Source organism: Diadema setosum, chromosome 17, assembly GCF_964275005.1.
Source record: "Diadema setosum chromosome 17, eeDiaSeto1, whole genome shotgun sequence".
NCBI lineage: Eukaryota > Metazoa > Echinodermata > Echinoidea > Diadematoida > Diadematidae > Diadema > Diadema setosum.
Window position 1 is genome coordinate 30,311,663 of NC_092701.1, and position 19,121 is coordinate 30,330,783.

Below are 19,121 nucleotides of genomic sequence, written 5' to 3' on the forward strand. Positions count from 1 at the left end.
GAGCAATATCCCAATAATTTTCATAAGACCATTTATCCCTTGTGTATATGCATGTCTAAAATATCAAAACCGAATTTCATGACAAATCTAATGTGTACTGTAAAGTGCAGTCTGAAAGTGGCAGATTTTCCCATTTTTCCAAATTATAGTGAGTCTTTCCCTAACAACAACAGAAAAATATAATTCTTTCCCGAGAGCTACAATGTACTAATGAATGGGAAACCTTTGCATTACCTCATCAGTCCTTTGCTGTACCTTGGCATCAGCATCAATCAGTTTGTGCCAGCTTTTTTACACAGACCAAAATATTATGCTTTGACTGAAAGTACTGAGCGGCATCTCCAAGCAAGGGTGGTGATGTGATTCGACCAAGATAATACAGTACACTCCCGCTGTAATGAACAGGGTTATAATGACATTCTGATTACAATAAAGTAAAACTTCAGGCTCCAAAATTATCACCTATATATCATTATGTATTTTATTTGTTTGGTTATGATGTTGTTTTGATATAATGAAAGAAAACTGCCCGTCCCGCTTTGCTATGAGAGTCGACTGAATCAAAGAAGAGGGTATGGTTGGAGAAAATTTGGCCTTGCATCACAAAACCAACTGAATGTGATAAGAGTGAATTCTTTTAGCATAGTTCAGATTTGGACAAAACAAGATTCTCTGCCTTATGAGGAGTAATTTCTAAAAATGTTCCCATCCAACTGAATTAAGATAGCAAACTGCTGGAGGGGGGGGGGGGGGTAGGCAGAGGAGCAGTTCTGGTGTTACAAGGTGTTACAAGAGTAAGTTATTTAGTCATTACACACATCAAACCCCACATTCAGTCTACTGTAATTGCTCCAGCTGCAGCCACTGTGGGAAACAGTTTCGACAGTCAACTTACATGCAGTAACACATGACTCATAGGCCCTTTTCTTGGTTACCTTGGCAGTGGCATTCATCACAACTCCTGAAAGTATGTCTGTTGAAACTGAGAATTGCTGCTACCCTTTCAAAGTTAAGATCCCCCCTTTCCCTTCCCTCCTCCTCTTCCTCCTCCACCCTCTCCCCTACACGAGCAAAAGGGGCCACTTCTATAACATATAAGACTGTTACAAACATATGCCGTACGAAATGGTTCAAGGATGACGAACAACTCAAAAAGGTTCAAAGAGTGTATACTTGCTATAAGTAACAATTGTGCAAATAACTGGCTGAAGATGATACAGGCATATCGTACTTAGTAGGTCTAAAGCATAGTCACCTGGTTTGCTGATGGTAATGAATGCTTTTAAGCTATTATACGTAAATAAAGCATGAGCTTAACACACTCTAAACGCTAATACAATACAACAGAACATAAAGATAGAGTAATCAAGTGTAAGTACTATAGATGCTCTGTTAGTGGTCATGTTCAGCTTGGTTGAACATCAGAAAATATTGGTAACGACATTTATAACGAATGCAAACACGAGATATCTCAACATCTTGACCTACACATTGCATCGCCATTTTAAGCTAAATGGCACAAACTCAAAGATAACTGTGATACACAGAAATAACAGAAACAAGAAATGCTCAAAATGATGATGGGAAAGGCTAATTTCTTGACATGGCGTTTACGAACTTCAAATGGGCAGCACATGGAATAAATACACAATCACAGTAAAACAGAATCCATACATATATATTTCTCAATACGCTGGCTTACATGGATTAGCTTTATGTAAACGCTATCGAGACAGTGTAAAATACTGTCAAATCTGTGTCCAGAAATAACAGACCTCCACTGTATACAAGTAGCACAAGCTGGGCTAAAACTCCCACTACAGAGTAAGGCATACGTGGCTGCTGTCTCAAAGGGTGATTGCATTAATAGGTTTACATGTAGGTCACGAGTGATGCACGACTCAGCGATCACTGTAACGTAACTGCTGTTTCCCGCTCCTTTTGATACACAAACATTCAGCCCTATGGAAATGACAGTGCAACTATAGTGACAGTTTGCCGCCCATATTTGTTACACCTCCTTTCACATACCTCTTTCTCTAGGTCAATGCCATACCTCCAAATGTTTTCATGGAAATGCCCCTGCATACCTCAGTGAACTCATCAAGCCATGGTCGTAATCTGCGCTCAAAATAAAGAAAAAATCCCCTCTCTGAAATAAGTGTCAAATCTAAGACATTTGGTGATAGGGCTTTTGGAAAAATGGCACCATCATTATGGAATAATCTCCTTCTCAGTATTCGATGCATTACAGATTTTGATGAATTCAAATCTGTGTTAAAAACTCATCTTTTTGATAATGTGAATAGAGAAATATTGGAAAGATTTTATCTTATGGTAGTATGCATTCTAAGAACTGACTATTATAATCATCATTATCATCTCAACACAAATATGTGACATTCAGAATGCTCCCTGCTGATATGGCATATTTCTAACAGTAGCAAAAGAGCAAAACGGGCAGTAATCTCTGCATGTACATGGTGCTGACAGTTGCTAGTACGTCTGCCAAACAGTTGCATTTTATGGCTGCAGGGACATCTGCATTCATATTCATACTTTACACATTGACATTTGCATAAATTTATCAGCCATGGCAATTTAAAAGAAAAAGAAAAGAAAAAGGAAAAAAAGTCACTTGCACCAGGCAAATGACATTACAATTTGGTGTATGGACTGAGGTCTATTTGCCTTGACGAGGTAAGATAAATGAGGGTTCTTGATAACACCAAATTTCATGTCACAACAGTCCCTAGATATAAGTTGATGTCTCCTTAAAGAGGATGTATTTGATTAGAAACTACACCAGATGGCCCAGTTGAGATTAATCAAGCTTCCAATCATCTTCAAATTCTTCTTGATAATGTGTTGATGATGACTGATGAGCTTGTGACAAGTCATTCTGGTTACAATAAAATGCTTCAAAATGTTTGGTGACACAAAGGTCTTCATGCTCATTTCAGATGTTTATCAACAAGAAGTTTCCTCTAAACACTTCCATTTAAAAGACCTTGGTCTGCAGTCTTTGTAACTTTGATGAAAGCTTGACATAAAAATTATAACATGTCCCATCATAGCTTCAACTCTAACCATAATTTCAACACTAGTTGAATTCTTTTTGCCCAGTTTTCAAGGTTCTTAACCATGCTGGACAATAGCTGATGATGGAATCAAATGACAAACAAGCTTAAAGGACAAGTTCACCTTCATAAACATAAGGATTGAGAGAATGCAACAATATTAGTAGAACACATCAGTGAAAGTTTGAGGAAAATTGTACATTCGATGCAAAAGTTATGAATTTTTAAAATTTTTGTGTTGGAACCGCTGGATGAGGAGACTACTACAGCTTGTGAGTCATATGCGTACAACAGTTTAAAGAAAATGTACAGAAAATTCAACATATTTTCACCTTTTTCGCATAATAAAAGAGCACTTGACTTGCCTCTTTCTAAAGGCAGGGGGAATAATATTACCCATAACATTTGTCAGTAACGAGTCGGGGAAACATGTACTTTTTTCAAAAGATGAAATTTTGTGAAATTCTCTTTATATTTTCCTTATATTGTTGTACGCATGTGACATCTAAGTTATTCACACACTGTAGTAGTCTTCTCATCCAGCGGTTACTGCACAAAAACTTCAAAAATTCATAACTTTTGAACGGATTGTACGATTTTCCTCAAACTTTCACTGATGTGTTCTACTAATATTGCTACATTCTCTCAATCCTTATGTTTATGAAGGTGAACTTGTCCTTTAACATAACTTAGGGCTCATGTTGCATGAAAACCTTGCCACATTTGAAAAACATACTGTATATGCCATATGTTCTACGAGGTCTTTATTTTTGCAAATTTTGCGAGTTGGGTGCCATTCATGAATTTAACAACATGCAAAAAATATCAATTCTGATCGCGACCATAGTGCGATGTGCGTGCATACATTTCTCCGTTCGATCCCTGTACTCCTCCTTCACGAATTTAACCCCTTGCTATTTGTTGGGAAGTCCTGATTCATTAAAAAAAAAAAAAAATTAGACTCGCTAAATATGTGCCGTATACTAATATGTTTCATTCCAATCGCAGACTTTGAATGTGAGAGAACCATTGATGACTATCCTTCATTTGAAAAAAAGAAAAAGAAAAGAAGAATTGTTAAGGGAATTAATCTGCTAGTTGCTATTCTCTGAAGGGTACGATTCAATCTTCCAACAAGAGAGCTTGCATTGTTAGACCATGAAAGAAAGAAAGAAAAGAAAAAGAATCATCTATATTACACGTAAAGACATGTGAGCTTGTCTGCAAATATACAGCTTTTTTCTTATCACTTTTCACTTTTCTGTTCTCAAATTTAGGGCAACAGATGGTCCAAATTCAAGAGAGAAAGAGAAGAAGTGAGAGAAAGAAGAAAGTGACAAGATTTGAAACAAATTATCAAACTTTGCAAATGAATGGATCAAGTAACTGGTCTGATGACATTCAGATGTTTTAATGACAGATAGAGAAGCAGTTTCATAAATAGTCAAACAGATGGCTGGCAATAAGTAACAATTAGGCAGTGTGCAATGAAAAGGTATCATATGTAAATATAACAGTGTCGTCTAGAATACCAAAATAATATTGCTAAAATCAATGTTACATGTACTGTATGTTCAACAAACAAGTGGCACAAAAGAGATCCTTTTCCAGTAGCCTAGAGTTAGGAGAAGGAACTGGACACTGATGCATGTTTATCAATCTCTCAAGGCGGAGGTCATGGGGGTGTGACGAGGGTTGGGGTAAAGGGTTAGGGATGGTGATGGGAACTTTAGGGAGCAGCATTTATTGTCCACTTTAAGTGAGAGTTTAGATATACCCCTTCAGTGGTTGTTTGTGATATCTATATAGAGGTAATTACATTGCAATACTGTTAAAAATGTCATGGAGGACCCTGACACACTAAACCCGCAAAAGACTTGACATGTGGATTTGATTCTCCATCAACTTGAAATACGTTGCCTCAGATCGGAGGATCGTAGCAAAGTACACTGCCTGTCTCAACACACAGAAGTCATCCCGTTGAAGACTAGTTCCAAGTATACTGGGGGCAGGTGTCAGAGGGAAACATGTGTTATAGCAAAATCACCTCACTCATCCTCAACCGGTTAAGAGCAAATTTTCATAGTAATGTTTCATACAGTTTGCCACTGAATGTCAACAAGTACTTTGTCTTCCACATACCAGGAACAGCCCCTCCCCTCCCCCATCAAAAAACCCAAAAACAAAAACAAACCCACAAACATAAAAAAGACCCAACAACAAACATATGTGGTATGAGCAAAACAAATGCAAGCTATCACTACAAAAGCCTGAAATGTTCACCAAAAATGTATTTCCAAAAATCTGTAATTTTACACTTTGTAGACTCTAGGCTTTAAAATGTCATATACATTTGACCTAATTCATCGAGAAAAATAAAACAAATACAAAATTAAATCAAGTGTGCAGGAGATCGGTCATTTAAGCAATAAAATAAAATAGTAAGTTGTGTCATGAAACAAAACTAACAGATTTTGAATGTCGAAACACTTGCACTCTAATAGAACTTTGTCAGTTTTTGGATTTCATTTTTTCTTTGGAATATTCTTCAACAAATCACCCCATTTTACAATATTCTTGGCCTTACTGTCGGAGACTTTCCAGGGCAATGCAGTGATGGGTTTCAATGAATGGGTTTCAATGAATGTGTACGAAACAGAAACTACTCCAAAAGCCATTTACTGATCCAGCATGGCAATTTTGCTGTCACACACAAACAGAAATACAGACATTAATGCCTGCCAGAATTTTAAGAGGGGCTTTATTTTACTTATGTACTTTTTTTTTTTTTTTTGTGATTTCAAATTTGTCTATGTTTTGTCTTATAATGTGGCATGTGTCTTGTCTTGTACTTGGATGTTTAAAGACAGATTTGGTGTGAGAGGCTCTTGAGCTCTCACAGCATCTTTTGTGATGAGTGTCAAGTAGTGTCCAACAGCCCAGTGTTGCACACAACACACTCTGATCTCCTTGCTGGTGTGACTTGTTGCAGCTCTCCAGGGATTACCGACCCACAGCACACATGCAGTCTCTGCACTTCTCTAATGAAGAGCCGCAGGCCACGCTGGAGTTCTTTCTTCCCGTCGTCTGCTGTAAGCTATAGCAGCAGCGTGCATGAACAACTCTACGGAATGTCAGTATACATACTGTGCGCTACAACTGATTAAAATTCACAAGCGTTCAGCTACTGTCTACGTAAAATTATATGCAGACTAAGATGACTGAGGAGAATGTACATGAAGCAACGCTTTTCATTTGGGCATATGATGCAATGAGAAACAAACTGAACAAAAATGGTGGAATTTTCACATATGAGCAGCTAGATGTCAGCGACTAAAGACAGGATAATCCTGGTGCCAATCTGATCTGTTGCCGTCGACCAAGCCGAGAGACCAAGCCCTTGCCGTGAGTTACAGGCTGGTCGCTCGCTGCCATCAGACCAGTTCCAGGACCTTGATGGTTCCTTGGCTGTTTGCGGCCACTAGTACATTGGATCCCTGGGGGCAGCAAAAAATCAGAGACCAGTCTTTGATGTAGTGGAATAGCAACTCTCTATACAAATTATTGCAATCTAACAAATTATTGCCTTCTATCAAATTATTGCAATTACTGGGATATCTGAGATGCTACTTTACAATTTGACAGTTTTCTATGAGTGTAATTATCTGAAAGAGAAGGTATAAAGAAGCGGGAGGAAGAGTTTGACATTATCAAGAAAGGCTGTAAAAATGTATAAGCCTGCACTATGAAGTCCAACATTTGATGCATTGTCTCAGGTTTGCATATCTATGTGGTACACACTGGTTTTAGCTTGTGGATTGTGAAAACAGGGTTAGGTAGCAGGCATAGGGAAAACAAATGAAGTTTTTTTTTTTTTAATGCCTTAGGGTGTCTGATGTTAAACAGACACCAGTAACTTACCGTCCTCCATGACACGGCGCTGACAAACTCACTGGAGTCATCTTCTTTCTTGTCCTTATCCTGTAATTGTGGAAACAGACAAAGGAGAGGAAGAGGAGGAGGGGGCTCTTTCAGTTTACTTTCAATCAAAATCAGTCGCAGAAGATAGATTTCGGCAGGAAGCATGCAAACCCTACCACATGGAATACATTTCGTGGGCAGCTGTGATACACACATCAAAAATAATTTGATATCCCTCATTCTCAACAACCCCCCCCCCAAAAAAAAAAAAAAGGAGAGCAATTCAAGTGACATGGTAATTTCATTGGGATGCTTCTGACTTCTCATGCAATCAGTATAAGTGTATTCTGCCATAGGTAAACGTACATAGCCCTTTACTCGAGATTTTGAGGAAGTTATTTATTTCTACTGCTAAACATTACTCTCACTGAAAAAGGGAATATTCTTCATAGTATTTCTTTCCATTTAACCCAGTAACAATATCATTGGACAGTACAAGCTGAGGTAATGGCTGGAAAGAGACAAGTTTTAGTCACAGAAATCTTTGTCCTATCATTTCATGCAAATGACTGGCTTTGTGCATTCATCCTCATTGGACATTCCGAGTGGTCATTATGGCTGGAAAATGGCGGTTTTAGACCAAAATTCAAAGAACTTTGACCTTCAATCTTGAGGATGTTTTTCCGAAAAATCTGGTAAGCATATTCACCATTACAATTAGCATATATTGGCCAAGAATCGTGAAAATCCACTGTAAGAGTTTCCCTTAAACTGTATTACTGAGATTGAGGGCTTAGGCCAAAAAAAAAAAAATTGTTGCATTGGCGTAACATGAGATTTTCAAATAGGGTCGGTCGGGCGGATTTTTTTTTTTTTGCTACTTGCATTTTACGTGTAAAACTCGCGCTCAGCTCAGTAAACAGTTACAACTGCTGCACCTAATGTGCTGTGTTCATCTATTCTACAAATCATTTATGAGGCCGATATTACTGGAATTATACCCCTTCACAGAATTTAAAGATGTTGAAATCCCTATCCTGAATGTTTTCACTTCATATTTTACTATTTTGACTTAGATAAGATAGATGCAAATTGACCCATATGTACGATCTTTTCATCGCACACGGCGATCTCTATTACAGTCCCACATATACAGATTCGTGTAAGTTCTCCACACAAGAAACCTATGGCAAAACTGTGCACAATACATCGCAGTCTGAATGCTACGTATACACTGAATAAATCTTGTTAGAGTACGTGTCCGTGTTGGAAACAGATGACGTACTGATCAAGGAAGGCTTATGCGAGGTGCTAGATCTCTCCCTTGTACATCCGATATCCCCAGAGTCGTTTCCACTTCCGAGTTTGTGCGATCGCGATCGCAATCACCAAGATATTTGATATCGATAGCAAAAAAAAACAACAAAAAAACATGGGGTCGGCAGAATTTTTAGGGTCGGGCGGGTTACGCCAATGCAACAATTTTTTTTTTTGGCCTTATGGATAGATGTATGAAGAGAACAGACGTGAGGGGCTTTCATAAGAGTTTTCCATGTTTGTGTTTCATCTGATTCTCTGACTTGTTCCACTAATTTGGAGCACAAAACCACATCAGATATTTACACCATATTACAAGCTATTCACATCACTGACTACCTCTTCAGTGATCTTCTATGCAAAACCAACTTGAGGATCTCACAAACTTGACAGAGACTTAGTATGATGTAATCATCTGGTAAATCTTCAAGACCGTGTGATTTTACTTTTATTACTGCTAAGCACGTGTAGGTTTACATTTGGCACTGATCACAAAGTCTACGCACCATGAGGCTCCTGACGGTGTCAAACTTGAAGGTGAGTATTTGCTTGGAAAGGCCCTTGTAGAAGACAAAGAGGGAGTTGTTCTCGCTGCCGCAGGCGATGTAGTCGTCGTTGGACGCCAGGCCCACAAAGTTCTTCTCGTTGATGTGCCCACGAAACGTTCGTAAACAGTGTGGCTTCTCCACATTCCACAATTTCAGTTGGCTGTCTGTCGACCTGTAGGAATGGAGAACACCACAGAAAATGTTTATTTGGAAAAACACAAATTCTCTTACTTCGAAAGTGACTTCTCACGGAATGCTGTCTGCATCATATGAATGTATGCTGCTAATACATACTTGACTTATTCCATTTTGAGATCAATGTACTATCATTAATAGTGGGGATTACAGATGCATGATTTGAAGCTTATCAAAATTATTACAAGAGATTTATAGTTAAATCTGCCTGTGACTAAAACATTATCACCAGATACTTTCATAGCAGGAGCACACTTGAACATGGAAAAAGAAAGAAAAAAAGAAAGAAGAGAAATCAAAGTCATTAATTCCAGCAAGAATTGTGCATCCTGCATCAATGCCCGATATTTCCGCCCAATCTTTGACACAGACACAACTTACTTGTCAACATGGCACTTACTGTGCTTCCTCACATGAAATATATATAAAAAAAGGTAACTAAACAGATAAATATATCGACAGGCATTCTTGCTAAGCCTAGAGATGGGACAAACAGCATGATTCATACTCACGCTGACACTATTTCCTCCGAGTTGACAAACTTGGTGTAGGAGACGGCTTTCCGATGCCCCTTGAACACGTTGAGAGGCTGCTTGGTTTGCCTGAGGTCGTAGTAATGTACACAGTGGTCTGCAGGAAGGAGTAGAATGCTTGACCGTTCAAACACAAAGAATAAACACGAGCACACTTGGGAGAGGTTGGTACAGATATGTACTCTAAGCATAGCAACATACCAATCTTATGACATTTTGGGGAAAAAAATACCATCACAACGCATGCAAGAATCGTTAAATAAACAAACAAAAAAATCTCTTCCAGATTTTAAACTTTAATTTTGATACACCAGTTCATTCTTTACAAAAAGATATTTGTGGAATAACACAAATTACAAAATGCTTGTGAAATAACACAAATCAAAACATATTTAGCTAGTTTCTCTCTCTGGGAAAACCTGAAACCACAATGATACTGAGACTCACACAACAAGATCTGAAAATGTTTGCTATCAAGTTACATGTCCAAGCTTTTTGATGTTCAGCAAAAGACTGAGATATGTATTCTCCACACTGTCTCAGAGTCTAAAAAAACATCAACAAACAAATAAATGTGGACAAAGGGAATGCTGACCTGCTGAGCCGAACGCTAGACCGTACATCTTGGTGGGGTTGAATTTGACACAGCACACATTAGCCTTTGCCTCCAGGCTGGTTATTGATTGCTCTTGATTTGTTGACCACAGCTTGACTGCAAAGGAGAGGGAGAGAACAATATGGAGGACAAAGACTGAAATAAAACCCCACTGTTGTTTTTTTTTTTCCTTCTAACCTTGACATAAGTGAGATACCTGTTATGAAATCATCCTTCACTTATTGTGAGAGGCTTCACAGGATCTGAGGAAACATGTGCCATCATTACACTGTATCAACTTTTTCTATAAACCCCAACATTAATAATAATAGCAATAATAATATTTCAAATCATATATCACAGAACCTATGCACATCTACCATAAAAGGAGGAATGTTTGCGTGCATTTTAATTTTGCAAATTTCGCGAGAGCCACGATTCGAGAAATTATAATGCACGTAAAGGTTCTTGTGTACACTACATGCATTGAATGCCATAAGTGACAATTCGCAAAAATGTCATGCCTCGAAAAAAGGTCATTGGCTCCAGTTCGCAAAAATTTCATGCCACAAAATGTCTTGCTCTATGGTATTCTACTGCATAAGAGCTCTTGATATGTTAAACATTTATGAACAGTTAATATGAAAAAATGTGATTTGAGTCTTAATCTAAACAATGCTACGGTTCGGGATTTCTTAATTTCTAATGTTAACTTGTTGCACAAGCAAATGCCTGGTCTCCTAATGCTGTTTTTGTTTTACATGTTGGGATTTGTAGAAGGGTATCTTTAGAAATGCACAGGTTATGAGTGTGTTTGTGAGATTCACATACTGATAGTTGAGTAATGGAATGAAGGGCTTGACCAGTAAGCGTCTTGTGTACAAGCAAGATCTCAAATGATATTCATTGGTGACTTGGAAGCCAGTGTAGCTCTCTCAAAAGAGGAGCGATCCTTGAGAATCTTGATTTACTACAGAAGAGGCTTGCACATGTGTTTTGGACCCACTGCGGTCACCCAACTCCAGAATAATTATATTAATAACGATAATAATGACAACCATCATACTTCTTACAACAGTTTTTTTTTTTTTTTTTATTTATAAAGCATTTTTCTACCATGCTATGGTACTGTATATGCCATATATTGAATAATTGTGAGTGACTTCTTTTTTTTTTTTTTTTTTTGCGAATCGGGACTTGCTGATAATTTTGCGTGTGGTTAAATTTGTGACTGTGGATTACAGTAGAGAATGGAGAAATGTATGCGCGCACATCACATTCATGCCCAAATCAGAGTTAATACTCTCATGTGTTTTTAAATTTGCAAATAGCACCCGATTCGCGGAATTCACGATAAATGAAAACCTCACGAAACATTCAGTATATACAGTACTTTATAACCAAAGTACAGAGGTAGAGTGGCAGCATGTCAGCACACAGTCATGCATACACACCTTTTGCATCGTCTGAACCCGAGGCTAGCAGCTTTGGATCCATCCGGTTGAAATCTATGCTCCAGCAACGCTTCTCATGCTCCTGCAAGAAATGGAGAGAGCAGAGCCACAGCTTATTTACAATATCTATCAAACCACTGGAGTCAAAGACTACCCAACATCGGGCCTGATCACATGAGTCATTTTAAGCAAGAAGGTCTCTGGCAAATGCATATACAACGTATACAATTACATTCACGGAAATCGCACATCCACACATGGTTAAAACTGGAAGCACACTTGAAGAAAGAAAGCACTCTGTCAAAGAGTGACAAACGTGAAAAACACACACACACACACACACACCAAAAAACTAACAAACAAATCTGAATTGGAGTCTAAATCTGTTATAAGTTGGAAGGGATACACAGAAATAACATAATAACAGCATATTATGCTGATGATTTGTCATGTGGTTTCATACACAAGGTACGGTATGAACGTGGCTAAACAACAACTTTCACTTCTGACCGCTTACGCATGACACAGAAATAAAAAAATCACCTCATATAAAACTGAGTACCAATTGGGCCTTTATTCCTCTTCTATTGAATGGGTAAGAAATACCACATACACACTTAAAAGTTGGGAAAGGGCACTTGTTGCTGTATGATGAAAGAAACTTTGCACATAACATACAGAATTCTATATGACATAACATCCTCCCCCTATCCTCACTGCTCCCTCCAACCCCCCCCCCCCCCTACAATAATGCAAATTTCTTTTTAGGGTAGTCCGTCTTGGCAGTCATGTGAATACAATGACAACTGAACATTTTATTTCATATAAACACTTCATAATAGATCCTGTATAATAGTCACTGGTCCCTGCTACTATCCAAGCCATCAGATAATCACGCAGAAACCATGTACATTGACAAACAGACATTTTATGGCATCTCTCATTCAGAGGATAATCAGTTTTTGTTTCTAATTGCTACTGATAAAGGAGAAAAGATATCAATGCTCTTGCAGTGTCTACCATCAGGTGACTGAAGAACTGCACTGGTACCAACTTATAAACACCAGCAACACAATAAAAATTCACAGGAAAGATGCCTCTGGTTCTTTCAGTGCAATGATTCCTACAGCACATCTTGACACAGGCCAGGTGTCGCACAGGCTGATGGTGAAATAGACTCAATGATCTAGGAGGGGTAGCTTGGAGAAAGAGGGGAAGAAGGGGGTGGGGGGAGTGAGGAGGGGTAGGGGAGGGGGGACAAGGACTTCCCGCTCACCTGGAATGACTTGGTCTTTGTTCCTGCAAAGGCATCCCACAGTGTAACAGTACCTTCATAGTCGCTGCTCGCTAGCACCCCTTTTTGATACGCACTCCATGCTACACAGCTGAAATATGAGGATGTTAAATGAATATCATGATCCTAACAAAAAAAACCTCTTTTTTCACACAGCATCTACAGATTGTAACAGGAGTATTTGGGAGACACTAGCCCAAAATGAGATAAATATACTCAGATACATTCATAAGCATGAAAGCTATACCACTGCTGTTATGGTCTTTACTGCTTCAATACTGCTTACTTTTTTACACTGCCCTCTCTTCTAATGTTAGTCATAATACAGTCACATTTAATTTGAATGCCAATTAATATACCATGGAAACCGGATTGGTTATCTTAGAAGCACATTTAAAAGCCAGTGCTCTTTGTTGCTTTTCTCTTGTTTTGTTTTGATTCATTCTCATCCAATGCACAAGAGTAAGCTGACAATAATTTAAAATAGACAAGTCTCTGACATCTCGAACACATTCACTCAAAATAGAACTCTAAAGGTTAAACACATTAGGTACGTCTCCCTTCAACTAAAAATAGCACTAAGGTAAATTCAGTCAAATATAAAACCTGCTTTCTTATTGTCCTTTTCGATTTCTTTATAGCATTTTATGAGACCCCCTCTAACCTTTTAACAAAATAAATTTTGGCTACAGTTCTGACTATATGCAAACAGAAGAGGGAAAAAAATTCAGTACGACATTTAAGGAGAGAAGACAACAAATTGACGTCACAAGCTATATGGAGTGAAGAATCTTCTAATTTTACAATCTCTGAAGTTTTGGAATGCATGTCTCCTCACTCATTCTTGGCACTTCTCCTTTATATTTCTTCACATTCAATGACTGTGGTTTCCCAACTAACCTCTTCAGACTCCCTCTCTCGAGCCTCACCTGATTTTCGAGTTGCACGCCATTTCGTGGACAGGGTAATGTATATCGACTGCATCCATAATCACAGTGCCATACTCAAACACCTTGATCTTCTTGGTGACTCCCGCTATCGCAAAGAAGTCGTTATCCTTGTCAAACTCTATGCTGCAGGATCAAATTTTAAAGGGTGGGGAAACAAATAGGAATGTGATGCAAATATTGGCACGTAAGTCTCCACTGCTTGTAAATTCACTGAATCCTTAGGCTCTCCATACTAATATTTTGTGCAAATTTTAAACCAAGCCTTTTCTCACACAGTGCTGGTGAATTTTCCTGTTAATACATATATTGTGAGATTTAAAATGTTACAAATCCAATTTCCTTCCCCTGTAAAACATATCTAAAGTGCCTACTTAAAAAAAAAAAAAATGAACAACACAACTGGTAGTTTCTAAACCAGTAACTATATTGTACACTCTGCCATCATGCCAACAAACATACATGATTTGAATTTCAAATCACTTCAGTTCAGTTTATTTTGCCAGTCATGCAGCAAAGAGTATTAAATTTGAACAGGATTTGGAAAATGGAGTCATTTCATAGTGAGTGGGTAGTACCACACCTTGAGACTATGCTTGACTGGCCGTTGTATGGGTCTGCGTAACTCAGCGTGGCGAGCGGTCTCATCGAGCTGAATTTGGTGAATTTGGAGAGGTTTTCTGAGAACTGGTCCAGCATGTCTGTTGATCTTGACTCACCTGGACAGGGAGACAACATTGTAATAGTTCATATGATGGGACATTCCAGACTCTAAGCTATACTCTGGAGTTGTTGTGGTGGCTAGGAGGAAAAGACTACAGACTATCAATTCTAGGTATAGCCAATACCTGGGTGACGTGTGTCAAGCATCGCTTGAGATGCATTGTGGGATAGCTCAGGAGACAAACTTGCATCTGATTTTGGTTGCATGTGTACTCAGGTCATGATCTGTGTTTATCCATGGGTATATATATATATATATATATATATATATATATATATATATATATATATATATATATATATTTTTTTTTTTTTTTTTTTTTAAGATTTCTCCACTTTCCATCATGTGACCAGCACACTGAAGCTTTGCAGTAGTGAACTAAGACTCTAGTGACAGCAAATCAGAGAAATTTGGAAGCCTTACGCTTTTTTTTTTTTTTTTTAATAAAAGCTTAATTCTAACTGAAGAAAAGAGCAGTAATGAAATAAAAAGCAGACAAAAATTGCATTGAATTATACGGGAATTGAGACATGCAGAAAAATAACCTGAAGCGACAATGCATCTATGGAATCCTACAATGCATCTGTGACACGGGTCTGCAGCGTGCACAGAAGTGTTTTGTGCATTGTGGATACCGGGAATTATGAGGTCTCTCAGTGTCAGAAAAGCATTTTTGTCAGTGGCTCTGGACTAGTAGTTTCAGCACTTCAAAGTTTCTCTCTCTGTCTTTTTCTCTCTTTTCTGGAAAAAGGGGGGGGGGGGTGTATAATTCAAATTTCTACAACTTCCCAAGATATCCAATCTTAATGAAACTTTTGACTTGTTTCAAAAGAGGAAACATGAAAACTGACTGAAGTTACCTTGTAAATCTGCATGCACCTCTACAATTAACATACTCATATAAAAGGTAGCTTGCCTCTCTGAACAGGTATACAAGAAATTTCCACGACTTACATGGTGCAAGTTCTGACTGCCTGATGCTGAAGTAACAAGACTGGAGGTCGTCAAAGTGATTGTACAGCTTTTTCCTTCTGGAGGCTAGGGTTGAGTCTAACCACTGCTGTCTTCCTCCCTAAGGAAACAATAACAAAAACAGAAGAGTGCCAAGAAATAAAAAGAAGTGAAGAGTTGTCATAACATAGTTTTTGGTAGGTAATTAAGAATAATGCCCCCTCCCCCCCCCCCAAAAAAAAAAAAAGAGAAAAAGAAAAACAATTTAACTTGGAACACACTAAAACTGGCATGCCGTGAAAAGTTGCATCATAACACTTTTAACTATCTAACCCACTATGATCCCCAAGTCCAGCAACTGAGCAATAAAACATAATGCTATTCACATTTGTGTCATTGTACACATCAAATCATAAAATCCTACCACACTTTAAATGAGGTGAGTGAAAAAAAGTGTATTAACATCCTTCAAAGCCATATGTCTAAACTTTTGATATAATGGTGCAATATTGAAAATGAAGGCACACAAAATGGATGGATTGAAAGCAATGTAAACAATACAGTAAGCTTATTTTGGTGAAAGCAATGGCAGAATTTTCACCTGATGTCATGCAGTTAAGAATATGTCTTTCTTTTCTTATTTGAGTGTGTGTACAGTATGTGTGTGAACAGGCTGTAGATAATATACACCTTTATTTCAACACAGTTTCTCTTCTTTACTGAATCTTTCACGTCTTTGACTGCTGGGCCGCAGACGATTTTGCCGGCTGAATAGTAGAAGGGCGTTACCATGACAACCAATGCCCACATAATCATGAATGTCTAATCTCCCGTATCACTGGCCTCATATATGCAGCAATGTTGCATGATACCTGGACACATGTAATTGTATGCAACACAAAGTACTATTGCCAGGTAAGAGATTACAGGCGATTGCGGCTGTGTGGAGGAAATTGTAGGTTGCATGGCACTGAAGGGTTTTAGTCCTGACACCCCTAACACAAACACTGGAATCTGTTGAAGGAACTATTATTTTTATTTCTTAAAATTTCATTTATCTATTAATTAATTAATTAATTAATCAATTAATGTATTCATTTACATATTTATTTATTCAATCTTTTTTTCATTTATCTATTCATTCATTTATTCATTCATTTATTCATTCATTCATTTATTTGTTTATTTATTATTTATCCTATTTTTTTTTTTTTTTTTTTCATTTCAACCCTAATAGGGAAGTAACTACATGTTCAGTTAAAGTAATAATTCTAAGTACATACATGCACCATTGGCTGAGAACCAGAAGGGTATCACCACAAGTTTGGAGGATATCGAGTTGCTGGTATCACATTGTAGTGCTCGGCCTCCTCTACATTATAGTATCAACTTTGAATTATTTTCATTTTCATTAAAATGTAATATATCAAAACCACAAGGACGCTATTTCATCCGATATTTAGAACAATGCTTTGATATAAATTTACCCACTTTTGATTAAATAATTAATTTTTTTTTTCTTCTGAAAATTGATTGTTTCATTTTTTATTTATTCTCAAATCTTAGAACGCGATGGCGAGTTCTCATCTGACGATACCATTATGTGTTTTATTCGCTTGCAGCGAGAAAAGTGAGTAAAATACTGGAACAAGATATTTTAAAACCTGTTTCTGGTTGACATTCTGTGTTCTGTTTAGCTTAAGTTTCATTTAGTCTTAATACATTCAAGTTGTAACAAAACTAAATATATCTTTGATTTATTTATTTGATTTTGAAAAAAAAAATCAATTGAATCAGAAAGATTGATAGGATTGAGGGGTCATAGTGTCAAATTGTCACTGTATATTCACTTATTCAATAACGTACAGGCTGAAACTTTTGCAAACAGATATTGTGGCTAATGACTACTTGTTGGACAATTTGTGTGTTGTTAATTTCATGGTTGTGAGGGTCTAGTAATTGTAACCTCACCTTTCATGAAATAATTAAAAATGAGTCCAAGCTACAATACTAGTATAAAATATTTTCAACTGGATATTCCCTGTACAAACAAGTACTAGTGACAAATAATGTGTTCTGCATTCGAAGTACCATGTACTATTCATGCTGCTATGCCCAAATATCGCTATGCAGTGGCCAAGGCAGCATGCCAGACTTGCAATAGTCATTACTTGCACAAGATCCAGCACTGGTATGGCTTGATTTTAATTTTCTTTCTTCTAATTTTTGCACGTGATTGCTTTTGCACGTTTTTAGTTTTGCGCACTTATGCCAAATTTAGGAAAATAAAACCAAAGCGAAAATTTCAGCTCTTGCAGTAAAGGCTATGATACTTACATTCTTGCTACCATTGAAACCCTCCTGGGGCCCATCTGGCTTGGCTCCTTCCACCTTGGATGAGGACTCTGAGTGACTGGCGGAGGAAGTAGAGAGAAACTGACATCAACTTGGGCTCGTCCAAAGAGATTTTTCTCACTACCTATAGAGGGCGCACTAAATAATAATATCTGTGATCACAAGGGGTCACAGTACACCTAATACAGCACACCTAATTCAGTACACCTTGTCAAAGTATGCAGAAAATCAATTGAATGAATTGAATATCCCTCCTGAAATTATGGGAAATTAGCGCCAATCACAAAGAGAATGAAAAGAGATGTGCAACAGGCAATGCTATATCCCTACCAACTATTGAGGTGGTCCATGAGTCCCATATATGATGAATTTTAAAAATTATCAAATATCCTCACTAAAATTAAGTCATGTTTTAAGCAAACCATGCACTGCTATCCATTTTCCTTCCCATTTTCACAACGACATACATGTACCTTTTGATTAAAAAGTCTGCTCCTCCTTTCAAAGGCAAGGAAGCCGAAAGCTTAAAATGTAACCACGCAGGAGTAGCACCCCCTCCCCACAGGAGTGGGCTGTACATTCAAATTTATCTGTATTTCAACATTGATTCAATGTATATAGACGGGAGTCTCCCATTCCAAACATTCTTCATGAAACTTGAATTTAAATTCTGAAGAGGTTTTTTTTTTTTTTTTTTGCTCAAATTTATCTGTGCATTCACTTTTCACTATCAGGCACACTGTGCAAAAGTTACCCAGTCTGAAAGGGGTTCTCACACACACCTCTCCTTGAACTCCTGTGTTTTAGCGAAACTCCTCCTTCATCTGAGGTCTCATTTTCCCATGCCCCCCCCCCCCCCAAATCCTCTCCTCATTCCCTCTCCCTTTCACAGGTCTGGCCTTCCCTCTCGCTTCTTACTTCCCTCGCCCTCCTCTGATAGAATGCTCAAGGAGCGTTAAATCGCATCCTGCCCGGATGACTCACGGCCGCGGTAGAGAGAGCACAATGAAGAGCATGGATATGATCCTTTACCTTGTGGACGGCAGGAGGATGTCGTTGCTGTTCACCGTTTTCACTGGGAAGGCCTGGGGTTTCAAAGAGAAAAAGCCAGAGTCATCAAGCTAAAGTGCATTGAAATATGTCAATGAGAGCAGCATGACATCTAATTATTCACAAGCTGCACAAAGAGTCTATTCTTTGCATTCAG

At 38.0% G+C, this 19,121-nt stretch overlaps 1 protein-coding gene across 1 annotated transcript in view; it reads right to left on the minus strand.

The window, feature by feature from the left end:
* Nucleotides 1–4,472: 4,472 nt before the first annotated feature.
* LOC140240344 (E3 ubiquitin-protein ligase COP1-like) overlaps nt 4,473–19,121 on the minus strand; it is a 57,337-nt gene continuing 42,688 nt past the window's right edge. The window contains exons 8-19 of the mRNA XM_072320108.1: nt 18,947–18,999; nt 17,897–17,972; nt 15,563–15,680; nt 14,468–14,603; nt 13,867–14,010; nt 12,920–13,028; nt 11,644–11,725; nt 10,190–10,306; nt 9,574–9,691; nt 8,825–9,038; nt 7,002–7,061; nt 4,473–6,577 (exon numbers count right to left, since the gene is read on the minus strand). Coding sequence (XP_072176209.1) covers nt 6,515–6,577; nt 7,002–7,061; nt 8,825–9,038; nt 9,574–9,691; nt 10,190–10,306; nt 11,644–11,725; nt 12,920–13,028; nt 13,867–14,010; nt 14,468–14,603; nt 15,563–15,680; nt 17,897–17,972; nt 18,947–18,999 — 1,290 coding nt within the window. The 3' untranslated portion in view covers nt 4,473–6,514. The remainder of the gene's footprint in view (nt 6,578–7,001; nt 7,062–8,824; nt 9,039–9,573; nt 9,692–10,189; nt 10,307–11,643; nt 11,726–12,919; nt 13,029–13,866; nt 14,011–14,467; nt 14,604–15,562; nt 15,681–17,896; nt 17,973–18,946; nt 19,000–19,121) is intronic.